The sequence below is a fragment of the Buteo buteo genome, chromosome 7 (assembly GCF_964188355.1).
Source record: "Buteo buteo chromosome 7, bButBut1.hap1.1, whole genome shotgun sequence".
NCBI classification, from domain to species: domain Eukaryota; kingdom Metazoa; phylum Chordata; class Aves; order Accipitriformes; family Accipitridae; genus Buteo; species Buteo buteo.
In genome coordinates this window covers 44,945,407-44,958,962 of record NC_134177.1, presented here as the reverse complement: position 1 = coordinate 44,958,962, position 13,556 = coordinate 44,945,407, and the positions used below count along the sequence as shown (strand labels likewise).

The 13,556-nt window shown below is 36.7% G+C and overlaps 1 protein-coding gene across 5 annotated transcripts in view; it reads right to left on the bottom strand.

The window, feature by feature from the left end:
• Positions 1-5,538: 5,538 nt before the first annotated feature.
• Positions 5,539-13,556, bottom strand: part of USP32 (ubiquitin specific peptidase 32) — an 81,114-nt gene continuing 73,096 nt past the window's right edge. For all 5 annotated transcript variants that reach the window (XM_075032968.1, XM_075032969.1, XM_075032970.1 and 2 more), the window contains exons 27-34: positions 13,218-13,402; positions 12,563-12,649; positions 11,556-11,676; positions 10,701-10,892; positions 9,808-10,099; positions 8,895-9,328; positions 8,450-8,542; positions 5,539-7,915 (exon numbers count right to left, since the gene is read on the bottom strand). In XM_075032968.1, coding sequence (XP_074889069.1) covers positions 7,742-7,915; positions 8,450-8,542; positions 8,895-9,328; positions 9,808-10,099; positions 10,701-10,892; positions 11,556-11,676; positions 12,563-12,649; positions 13,218-13,402 — 1,578 coding nt within the window. In that variant the 3' untranslated portion in view covers positions 5,539-7,741. The remainder of the gene's footprint in view (positions 7,916-8,449; positions 8,543-8,894; positions 9,329-9,807; positions 10,100-10,700; positions 10,893-11,555; positions 11,677-12,562; positions 12,650-13,217; positions 13,403-13,556) is intronic.

Below are 13,556 nucleotides of genomic sequence, written 5' to 3'. Positions count from 1 at the left end.
ATTTTTTTTTTTTTGCAAAGGATGGAACAACATGAACTCTGATAAACAAAAGCAGCATGCGCCCCACCTAGGGACATCTGTTTGCTCTGCAGTCACGATTTTTAAATACAGTGTTAAAAGTTAGAGAGTGAGGTTCAGTAAGTCAGGTAACATGGGACAGGAGATTCAGCTGCCTTAGCTCTATTTTTACAGTTTTATATTGACAAGAGACACGAATGGCTGGAACCAGCACTGAGGTGATGGTTATAGCTAAAGGCCAAGGAGAACATCAGAATCGGACCGTTTTCAAGAACTGCTGTTCGGTATCACACACAGCATTACTAGCCAGAAAAAACAGACGCCATTCCTTGAACCCAAGTGATCCCTTCGTCTGACCCCAAACGCTGACAGGAAAGTAAGTAATGACTTCGATGGAAGTCTACCCAGTGGTAGTCAGACTGGAAACACACAGTACAACGGCAGCTTCAAATTCATCTAAAGGAAGCATCTAACTGTTAGAGAGCTGTCTGGAATGATCCTAAATAAAAATGAAGTTGTGTTTTGCCATTATTTTTCCTCGTTTGTTTTCTATGCTAACAATTAACAGAGAGAGCCTGCTGGATGTGCTTTTACACAAATGGATGTTCTTTTCATACTTGTTTATTTATCCTTTTTTAGTCTTAAAATAAGTATCCATACATGCTTTTGTTGTCTCTGCACTTCTCACAAGCTTGAATAAACACAGGAAAGCAGCTTGGGTTGATTTTATCCCCACGCCTGTTCCGGGGGTATCACCGTCACACAAGATGCAAATTCTGCCAGCAACTGATTGCGTTAAAGCACAACCATTAACTGAAGTTTAACAAATTAATAGACATTTTCCTTGTGATTTTCAGTCTTGAGGCCATTTTTCATGAAATCTAAATAAAAGACTAAACTTGATTTTCTAGTATCCTTTCAACTATGCCTTCAGATGAACAAGTACATGAGCCTACGACATGTCCTATGTTTTGTTTGCCCAGACAAAAGGACTAAATTGCAAAACCCAGGAAAACTGCTGAAGTCTGTCTCAGTGATAAACATTATTTAATCCCCAAAAGACAAGAATCTTGAGTTTGTGTGTCTATATTGTAAAACAGCCAGGATGTCACCCATCTGTTTTAGTTTCTTTGTCAGCTCCTAACACTCATGAAGTGAGCAACTATCAATCACGAGCAAGAGCAGCATTTCTAGATTCTACAAATAGGCTCAGAAATTTTGGATTTCTATTAAATCCAGAAGCAGCCTTAATGTACTTTCTAGTTTGTGGCTGATTTTGCTAAAGGGACCTTATCAAACATTGCTTTTAATTTTCACAAACAGGAAATCTTTTACACATGAACAAGGAAGTTGGAGGCTTGTCCCAAACAAAAGGTACAATCTTCCAAGCTTCTGTCAGTTTTTATTTTCCTGAAACGATAAATCAGCAAGCATGGATGACCGCATTTTACTAACTTCTTGCTTCAATTTATTGGACCTCAGGGAAAAAATGTAACAAAAGCTGCAATTAATACATACGCTGATCCTCTGGGCCCTCGGCCAGCCGGGGCAGCTGTGCCTGCAGTCCGTGAGCTTTCTCAGGACACTTAATGGCCCCAATCTGTAGATAACGGATAAATCTATGATACAGAGAAAAGCAGCGACCCAAGCTCCTGTACCAACCAAAGGGAGCACAGGGAACAGGAGGATATACTCTGGCCATAACCAGCAACTCCAGAACAGATGCAAACAATAGGATGAAGATGGAAAATACTTTTGGAGTCGGGCTTTTAAGGTTTAGGGAGACGTGACGGTGGTCAATTCCTTTTGCTAGCAGGGCATTTGCAGGAGTTGGTGCGTCTGTGCTTCCCATCACACTGGGGGGGAATAAGAGTTTTTTGCATAGGAAGGTACTTTCCCTGCTGCGTCTTTCCCCCTCCCTCCCAGGAGAAAGACCAAAAGCCATTTGGTTGATGGACTTGACTCGAGGTTTAAAGGAAGGCCACCTAACTACCTTCAAGTGTAGGCCACATATTTTTAGCACTTCAGATGCACATAAAGGTACACGGGCAAAATTCCAGCACAGCTCATTCCACAATTGCTCCTATCTTACAAAATGGGCTCAGCTAATTTCAGAGAGTCCTTGTCTGAGACTTGTACAGTTTTGATGTGGGAAATAAAAGGCATTCAACAGCAGAAAATGGCTGCAGTTTTTTGGCAGTGATATGATTCCTTCATCTATTTAATGGCCCTTGGTACACTTCTGAATCAATAAAAGCTTTACTACTGAAAACAGCACCTATGAACACCTTTGGTAATGAGAATTTTTAATTTTTTTAAATTGCACTTTCAATACCTAAAAGCCTTAACAGAGAAAATTCATGACAGGAACAACTATAGGTTGTATTCTTTGATGCAAATTAAATTTTCAATATTGAAAATGCACAAATGACTCAAACGACACTCTGGAAGTATCACACTTGTGAAGAACAACGACTGTGAATGCTCTGAAAATTTATCACCAGGCAGTAAAGATGACTGCATTGAGCAAGTGTCATCATTTAATGCTGCACAAATGCTCCAATTGCAGCTGATAAATATAGCAAGAGATGGCTTCATTTCCAGAGACACTAGCTTCTCTGGCATCATCCTTGGTGATACTGATGCATGCTAATCCTTGGTTAAATATCCATTTAGCATCTTCAAGGGCCATAAAAGAACAACAATAGTTCATTTCCAGCTAAACATAATGTTTGGAAACAATAAAAAAACCAACCAACCCCAGGCAATATGTGACGCCTGATAGACCAGCTTACTGTGGACTTTGGTCCAGTTGCCAACTCAACCAGATTTACTTCCTTTTTGGAAAAAAGCATGATTGTAATTGCAGTAAGTCTCTCATAGTTGGTGTCTGCTCAGAGGAAATGTCTCAACACTAGAGACAATCAAGAAGAAAATACGTGAGCAAACACGCATAGACGCAGAAGCAGCAGCAGGAACGTATCGGTACACGAAGGCTGTACATAAAGTACCTTCGGATCCTTGTTTCAAAGGCACGGCTTCCAAGAACAAAACCTTCATTTACATAAGGGATCATTTCACTTTTCTAAGAATATTGTTTTCTAAGAATAAGCATCATTATTATTAACAGCAATACTGAACAAGGGATTCAACTGAGAAAATATCAGACTTACCTTTTGTAAAAAATAGAAGAGTTTCAGATGAAATATAATTCAGGTACAGTCTGCTTATCAGAGTTATTGGAGTTACTGTTCCCTTTCTTCTCAGAAATTCCATGACCCAACAGCTGGATTCACCTTCTGAAGTTTTATTTTACTTCTAAACTGCAACCTATCTGCAAGTACACATTCAAGCAACAGCAAGATCAGTTTTGACCTCTTACTCCTGTATGTTTGTCTCAGAATTGTTACCCCTCCAGTGACTAAGTGAAAGATTTTTGCCTTTGACTTTCCACTTTGCTAGCCTTAAGTCTTGCATCAAAGAAAACCCAGCAGTAGGACACATATAAAGTACACTGGCATACATGAAAATAATATCAACAAACATGTGCATCATGAATGGAAGATTCTAGAAGAAATCTCATATTCAACTCAGAGTAAAAAGCCCAAATATTTTCTCAAATAGAGTATCCTCTTTCTTGCTTTCCTTTTTAAATCTTGGTGTTATGATCTGACACATGCAGGGAGTGCTCCCTCTAGCAGTAACACAGCAATTGAGCCAGCTCTCCAGTAGCATTTACCATGCTAAACTCAGTTTGTAACCTGTGCAAAATTTTCCCAAGGACTTTTTGCCATTAGCATTAACCTCACAGTTATTTGGATTCATGATGAACTGTATCTTCCCCAAAAAACATTGTTAGTCTCTGTTTATACGAAACTCCATCTTATTTCTGCAGGTGGTACCAGAAAGAGGTCTTCAGGACAGCTTCTTTCAGGACAGTTTTTTCCCTTCTTAAAGAAAAGAAACCTAGTGGCACATTTGCCACAACTTGTAAAGAAAACTAAAATGCAACCAAACGCATCATGCTCTGTATTGACCACAGCCACAATACAGGGAACTGCTACAATCTGTGAACCGAGGCGTGCTTCCAAAAGTTAGATGGAGCAGAGGAAATGATGATGGCCTGTGCTACAGCATGTGACTCTTCCTTTAGCTACAGGAAAGAAATTCCTTTGCTGGCAAATGTAGCAGTTTCATTCTCCACCTGTGCAAACTGCTATCTGGAGACGACTGGGCATCTACACTGAAGCGGTACAGACACATTATTTCTTGGCCTGTTCTTATGACCTATATTAATTTTTTAACTTGCATCTTACCTTTTGCTTCTGTGTCTTTTGTATGAGTCATATGTTGAGAGCGCTGGTTTTATCTCATGAAAACAGATATTCTGCTTGACCTAAAATGCCTATTGATCAATTATACAAGCACAATTAAATGCTTACATGCAGAATTACTAAATGTCATTTACTTCAGATCCTACTGTAACACAAAAAATTTTAACTTCAGAAATCATTCCTCCTGGTGAGGCAAAAACCTGCATTAATAAGCAATATGCAGATGATTCCCACTGCAGATAAACTTTGTTTTATTTTCTCATTTTAACAGGTTAAAAAGAAGGGTTTTGGTGAGAGTGCATTATGACACGCGAATGCTGCTAGCAGAGCGGACAAGGCAGGCAGTGCTGCTGCCGCGTGGCTGTGAGCACCACTGTGCTGCCCCACATCCACCTGAAAGCAAGAATTTGGCACGTGCCATTAAGATTTGTCTCGTAACTTCCTATCAAACTCTCCAGTGATGGAGTCTTTGCTTGATTTTTCTTAAAATCTCATTGCTTCTGGAACATTTTGAAGAAAAACGCTTTTTTATGTAATTTTTGTTAAACTCAAAAGGAGCCTTATTTACCACAGCATGAGAACCTGGAATAAAATTATTACACCTCAAATTTTAATTGTCCAAGTACACATACAAAAATTAAGCAATTAAATATTTTAAAAGACGTTTACTTTTTTTCCCCACTTTAATAACCTGCAGAAGGATTCTCAAGGGTGGGTAAGAAGGGACCCCATGTGCAGACACTGTGCTTCTAAGTCATCACTGATCTTACTTCAGATCTATCAAAACTACACCACAGAAAAACGTGAGAACCGCTGAATTAATGTGGTTTAGTGCACTAGCTCTTCAGACTTATTTGTAAGAGGGAAAGATCTCACTCTCACTCTCTGTTGTGTATACAGGCACACGTTTTAAAAAATTAAATGGACTAATTCTAAAAAAAAACTGAACAGAAAGTTCTCAAAAGGAAATCTAAAGTAACTTAAAAACAAAACTTAGAAGAGCTGAAATCTTGGTACTTAGAACTAAGTGCTGTGCTGGACAAACTGCAAAGAATTGCTGTATGCTTACTTACATGTTTCAATTTTTGGATTGACAAATACATTTAAGCTTAATGAAAACAGTACAGAAACTTCAATGCAGGAAAACAGCTATTAAAAATTATCTGACAAGAAGTGACACTTCATCTGCATCCACAGTATTTAATTTGTTTGAATAATATAGTTACAGATAAACAGGTTCACTCCATATACAATTACCAATACCTTTTTTTAATACAGCTCATATTCCAGTACATCAACACTATTTTATTTACAAGGTATTTCTGTACATTAACATCTTTCTAAAGTCAGTGCATTGTCAATAAGTTTTATACAATAATTTACAAAGTGAATGTAGTTAATAGTTAACTTAATAAATTTACTACTAATTCATGAATTAATTTAATTTAAAAAATTAATTACAACCAATGTAACAAACACAGAAGATCAAATAACATTAGTAGATTGTGCTACCTGCTTAAATAAAACATTTTAACATAATTCAGTTGAAAATCTTTCACTTTTCATGGAGTTTGTGGAGGGAGGAGTAGACAAATGGGTATTGAAAAAGCTTCTAACCTAGAAATTCACAAGCCATGTTTGCTTTTCTTCAGTCTCAATGTTTAGACCACTTTAAAGATATAGGATAGGGAGCAACACTTTACGAGTAAGACAATACTTATTTTGGAACTGATCTGCTGTCCTCAAAGAGGCACAACCTCCAACAAAGGCAGGGAGGTTTTTGCCTGAGTAAAGACAGCAAGATCAGCTGATATCATTTCTTAAATGGATAAAACTCAGAACTTTCTGGAGATTATAAGCTTACTGATAGATTTGGCATTCTTGTAAAACACAGTAAAATGAATCCAAACATTTATTTCAGAGATCAACCACGTAAATATCAATTTTGTTAGTGAAGATACAAAATCTAAAGAATTTGGAAGATGACATATAACAAAATTAGTAAGCTTCTTAGACTCAGCTGAAGAACAAAAGGCCAAAAGAGTGAAACCTTTATCTTCATTCAGATATGCAAACAATTTAACACTGAAAATGTTTAAAGAAATGCCTACTCAAAAAATAATCACCTTTATTCCAGTCTCTGCTAAGACTTTGTCATGCTTTCCTTTGTGCAATAAGCCCGTTGACTTTAAAGAGCATGTTGCAAGGGCATGGAAAGCAATTCTGGATTAATTGCAAGTATATGCATAACCTGTTGCAAAAAAAGAAAATTTGAAAAGGCAACCAAATTTTGAAAAAAAGAGAAACCCATTAAATTATGAAACCAATAAAAAAAAATAATCCATCCATGAATGCTACGATAGCTACCTGACAGCCACAGCTTCTTATTTGTTTGAAATACACAGTGGATAATTCACAGCCATTCACTCCAGAGCCCTTACAACAACAAAAACAAACTATGTTTTTGAATTTAATTATACGAATTCTTAAAAGTGCAAATTTAAAAGCAACACCAGTCATGAAACATAAGCTCAAGCATCTTTCCTTCCAAAAGCTGGGAACATTTTGTGCAATGTGCACATTTTAAGACACCACACGTGTAATCACAACTACTCTCTCCAACCTGAAGTTTCTTCTTGAGGCATCTCAGAAGTTTGAGATGGCACTCTTCAGGCAGAAAAGCCATTCCTGAAACATGTTGATCTGCACAGCCAACACATGGAGAAAACACAATTATAATAAACCATTCAAGTGTAGAAATTAATCTCTTCTCAAATTATGATTTGGTTGTGCTCCCAACATACAGAAAGAAAGCAACTGACATACATTAGTGGTGGCAAAACTGGAAACTTCTCGTACTCTTGATGATAATTCTTTAAGTTTGTGCACTTTTCATTCTCTTGCTTTCCCTGTTTTGCCAATAAAATGCAATAAAACTGCAGGAAAAAGGAGGTAGCAATATCATGTTGCCCAAAGACAACACTACAATTTTTTTTTCCCCATTATCTTAAACCTAAAGAGAGCCTTAGGGGTTTGTTAGAACAGTTGGTAAACTCTACACTACTTTGTTTAGCTCTTATTTGGACTATTTAATTTAGCTCTTATTTGGTCCTAGTCGGCTTTCTCAAACCTTTTTATTTAAAGGCCAATGGCAGTATCAGCCTGATGTCTAACATCAGAAATGTTTAGAGCATGTAGTGAGATAACAGAACAAAACAATACTATCTTTATATTAACTGCTATTTAATTAGGGTTTTCTTTTTGTGCTTTCAGATCACAGGGTACAATAACTACACTTAGGTTATCTGCTTCAATAACATTTTTGCCAAATGTAAGTTTCAGGATGTTATCCCTCACATTCTCAAAACAGTCCATGGAAGATCATCTGCTTACTGTAAAACACAGTACTTCTTATAATCTGACTCAAAATCTTCATCCATGCTGCTTGTGTCTGCCATCTTTTTGCCGTCTATCTTTGGCAGAAATTGTGCATAGTCTACCCCCTGCTGCTCATAGAAAAGAATGTAGGCAGAGTCGGTGTCGATTTCATCGGGATGCAATTCCTGAGAAAGAGAAAAACATGGTCTGAAACATGCAATGGGACAATTGCATTACTGTCACTGAACTTAAAATACATACAATTGCCCTAGAAACAGTATTTTTAACTGGCTGTTTACAAGAAGAATCACATTTTCTGTCTCCATTATTATAGTTATCAGGCTCCATTATTTACTTGGAAAGTATTACAAATTTTAGAGTGATAAATGCAAATACTTAGAAATGTCGGAACTTAGTTATTCAGTAATTGAATATAAAACTGCTAGCGTCATGAAGAAATATTCTTAGACTTCCATTTTTAGTAATTTTTCCATCTTTGTACAAAATAAGCATCTTTCCTTAACCATGGTAGCAGCTGATGAACAGATGTTAACTTGAAAAAACATCTCATCTACAATTTCAGTTAACAATTTTAATATTTTTCTGATTAAACTTTTGAGATGCTCATGATTTCAAAGGACAGTTCTGACCAAATGTAAATTTCTTTGGCTCTAGGTAAGGAAGATGAAAATTATTTGCTACAAAAATAAATAATTTACCTTACAGCTACTGTCATTGTAGCAGTACCACTTGTTGTTCGGGTTTTTGGCATAAGTGACATAATGACCCCCTCCCATAATTCCTGAATGGCACTGAAGAAAATGAAGAAGAAAATAAATTCTGGATCAAACATCCGTAACTCAGAATTCACAGAATAAATGATTCACAAATTCATGATCTTTAAGCGAGTGGCAATGGTTCATGACAATCTACGCATCTGGAGTGGACTAAGCTTACATACTCAAGCAGAAAAAATATTACGCAGAGATCTACTTTTCAGCTGTACTCAGTTTTAAGGCAAATTTATTTTTCTGACAATGGCTCTACTTTGTTCTCCTTCTCAATAGATCCCTACTTTCTGTAATGAAAACAATAAAGTAAATGTATTTAGACAAAACACCACCACACAAAGATAGTTTACTTGCATTAAAAAAGTCAACTTACCGAAATTGCATATAGATTGTAAATTGGGTTAACACATACTTCTTCTCTTTGGTCATCTGTAATATCATCCTCGCTGTGGTTATCAATTTGACCGTTGATACTGCCATTACTATATGCATTCTGCTCGCAGATGTATCCATTGGCTAGAGTCATCTCATTGTCCTGAGCAGTATATAGTTCACTCTGGCTACCACCCAAAATCTGCCCTCTAGTAAGAGCATCACTGTGATCAGAAGTAAACCTCTGTTCCTGGTCAGTACCGTTCTCTTTACTTGCATCCAAATTTTCTTTGCTACTTGACAGTTTGTTTTTACCCAGTTGTGGTAGCCGCAGACGCCCTTTACCTCTTCCTAAAGTCCTTGGGCTACTATTTGGGCTACTATTTTTACTTGAAGGACAGCTGGTTCCACTTTTCCTCCCCAAAGATGGAGATGCTAAAACAGAAAACGTGGAGTACTAAGATCAGTAAACACATGGTGTAGACTTTTAAAAAAAAATTTTTTTTTTAATAACCAAACATTAAAAAACACTGTTTCACTGCAACTAATGAGTAGTACATAAAACTATCTTTGCGCACACACATACATACACCTATAAGTGAAATTTAACTCTTTTATGCATGAGCACATTCCTCACTCTTAATCCAGCCCACTTACACAAGCAGTCAGTGCCAATATCTGCTGTAACTGAGTAATTTTTTTCTTTTTCTTTTTCTTTTTTTTTTTTTTTTTTTTTTTTTTTTATGGTAAAGCTTCACTAAGCTTTCCAGGGCAAACAATAACAGAAATGAACGTTTCAAAATAAATGCAGTACTTTGGCCAAAAAACCATTCAGATTTTGTTCATAATATAAAACATTTTTTTCCCCCTGCAAATATCAGTATTGACTGGAATTTTCCCTAATTATTACCCACCTTTGATATTATTCAACACAGTAGTGTTAAGGGAGGATGGACTTCTGTTCATTATCTCCCCTTCTCCTGGTGTATAATTGATCTGCAGATCTATTTTTCTAGACTCCCCTTGGAGAGTCCGTGGTTCAGGAAGGCTGTCAACCTGGAGCGTTAGCTGCTTTCTTTGAAAATTACTTGGATCCCTTTGTACCAAAAAGGCACTTGGGTCAAAATTTTCTCTGGGAAATTTAACAATTTTCTGAGATTTTATCCAGCGGCCATTTACGAACTGAAATCTTTTCAGGTGAATGATCTAAGGAGAAACACGTTAGAGAAAATTAAAGGAGGACAATTACATCACAGTGAGTAATTTCACTGTTTAAAAACAATTTTTCCTGAAACACACACATTTTGTCATATGTTACTATGAAACAGTAACAATGCTGTAATGTGACAATTTGGATTTGGGGATCAAGCTGGCAAGATATGGAACTAATATTTTCATGGGAAAATGATGGAAAAGGTTGCTTCAATTCAGTGATCAGCACTGTGTGTTTTGAATTAACACAACCAAATTTGAAAAGCGATAAATGCATGTTTTACACAACCAGACAAAAGATCATGTTACCAGAAAGACCGCCTAAATTCGAATTCTATGTCAGAACAGATGACACTGAATGCAAACCACCACCATTTCCTGCAACGTATTGGCTAGAAAGATTCAAAAGGATTTGAGGTTTGTTTTATTTGCCTGCATTACAGAAATGCATGAAGCAAACTAAGCCAATGCCCCTCCTGAGACTGTGAACAAAATCAAGTCTTATTCAGAACAAGGAGACATACCTAGCAATTCAAATTTGTGATCAATGTACTTTGGTTTTGTTGCTGTAGAGGAAAATTACACAAGATCATACCAAAATAGGGGGAAGTCTCCAAAGATCCAGCTTTTTGGTGGCCAAACAATGTGTCTTGCATTTGGAACAGTAGTACATCTCATCCTCCCCCAGTTCTTCCTCACTGGTGAAGGCTCTAAGACAGCTATCCAGATTGATGGGCTCTGCTTGAGCTCGTCGGCTTTGTTCAACGCTTTCATGTTCTTCTACAATCTAAAGCGAGATAAAGCTGTATCTGACTTGGAAACATGTGCAAACTGCTCAGAGGAAGGCTCTATTCACAGTATCATACAAATAACATCATACAGTTATTTAGGATTAAAGATAAATAGATGCACTAAGTTTTAGCAGAAATTGTATTTCAATTATGAAGATGCAGTACAAATAATGCACTGTCCTTATTCTTGGGTTCTGCTTACAAAATTATCCATAAAGCACAAGTTTATAGATTCAACTCACAAGTTCAAACAGCTATTCTAGATTAACTCAGCTATAGGCCTACCTTTAGATATATTCTGTTGACTCAATGAGGAATTAGGTTTACTCACATGTAAGCACTGGTGCGCTTCAAAAATTTATCAAATTAATATATTTTGTAATATATTGTGGAGGCTAGATCAAAAGCATCTCACAACAGACAGAAAATACACTGCTGTGGTTTCTTAAAAGCTTCCCTTCCACGTTATGCTCACGTAAGAGGTCTAACATTAAGACATTAATTTATCCAGAATGTACTGTTCAATGATTACTGACTAACAGAAAGTGGACAAAAAAAGCATCAAATAAAATAAATTAAAAAAATGAATAAAAATCAGTGAAATGGGTTGTACTTCAGAGCTATTAACGAACAACAAAGGGTTTGCGTTGAAATTTTACCCGTTCTTGTGACGTCTGGTAGCGCAGATGGAGTGCTGTTGGATCCCAGTCTACAGCAATGTAAGCATTCCCAACGCAAGCTCTATCTTCCGTGCACTCAATTTTACAGCCACGGCAAAATCTAAGTGAAAAAGTTAGACGTGGTAAGTAAACTGTCCACTAACTAAGTTTTACATTACTTCACACTCCAGTTCTGCTCCATATTTTGTAACATATGCACCCCCAAAGTTTCAGGCCTTGCCTTCAGTGTGAGAGAGGCATTTTTATATAACAATAATCAGTGTCAGTTTGGTATTTTACTAAAAACTTTAACAGAGATGAGAAATTGAAGCTATTGGGTAAGCTCAACCATCTACCTGCATATAATGCTGACCAAGCCTGCCTACAACACCAAAAAACCCACAATGCTCTGTCTCCAGAAGTATTTTACAACACGATAGCTAATGTACTTTATTTATCTAGCTCTAACAGACCTTTTTTTAAATGAGTGTATGGTCTGAATACCTTCCAGCAAAGGTCTGGAATTCTCGTTAGCATGTCTTTGTTTAGGGAGAATTCCAAGCACACTTTCAGGGTGAATTTCTTATTGTCCATTTTCGTTCTTGCTCTTCAAATGGCACAGGAACTAGTGAGGGTAGATGATTTACACCTAAAAGTTTGGTTTTGTATGAAACCCCCCAAATCATCCAAATATGTACACATATGCACCTGCATATATATATATATACACATGCATACAGAATATTGTAAGGGGTTAAGAGGTTTTTGGTAATCTCATATCTGTCTCCTAATTTAAAATTTCTGTGTCAGCAGAGCTTTCAACTCTCCAAGTCATAAAAGCTATACTACAGCAAAAGTCTGCCATGTGAAAATTTTGGTTAAGTTAGATTCTAGATTCTTATTGTTTGGTATTACCTCTGAAGTCTGAAACATATCACAAACTCATTACCATAAATTACCTTTCTGCTAGAGTGATTCCCTTCCTTAAATTAAAAAGGACAATTTACCTGTACCATGGACACCAAGCACAAGAATTTCCATCCTTCTGAACTACCCTTAGGGTGAATGGATACTGATACCCCATGCTGTCATCACTGAAACAGAAGAGAACACAACACGAAACATGAGCACTCAATTACCTTCCTTCACCATGCTTGCCATTTTTACTTTAAAAACAACACCCCCCCCAAAAAAAATTATAATTTTGATTAGATTAAGTTATTAAAACAAGACCTGCCTTTTCATCATCTAAATTTGTCAGATAATTGATTATCAACCATTGGAAGAGAACAAATCAACCAATTTGTGTAAAGCCAACCTTTAAATGCAGCTAGAAGGTACACTACATTTAACTGTATTAAAAAAGATCAGAAGTTATTTTTAATTATTGCCATTATTAAATTGCAGGACTTCCAAATAACTTCTTACAAAAATAACCCACTAAATGGAACCTGCAGGCAGAAAGCATTTGGGGTGAAAGCGTACACAGTTGTTCCTAAAGTTGTTGACATTTAAAACTTAATTATACATTAAAAAGCATATGTTCATTCAACAGAGGTATTATGAGAAGTCAAAACTGACGAAGATAGTCTTAAACCTCGTAAGCAAGTCTAAGCCACTGTATTACGTAATTCAAGCCAAAGACTGAGATGCCAAACTCACCAGTCTTGTGCATGATTACTAGCTTCCTGAGGCGGGAGAGGACTAGCAAGCCTGGAAACCTGAATCCACACTGCATCATACAGGTCCTTCTTCCGTGTGTGAACTGTACAAGGAACAATTAGTGGCATTCCAAAGAGACTGGGACGATTCTTCTGAGATGAAAGAAAATATAATTCTGTCCGCATCTGCATATGTGAAATAAAAGAATGATTCAGATATAAGTACGCATTAACTCACGTCACCGTAATTACTAGGATGTTGACCTTGTTACTTATTTCAGGCTTTGGCAATTAAAATAAACCATTAATTCTATTAAAAGTACTCTATTTCAGCAATTTT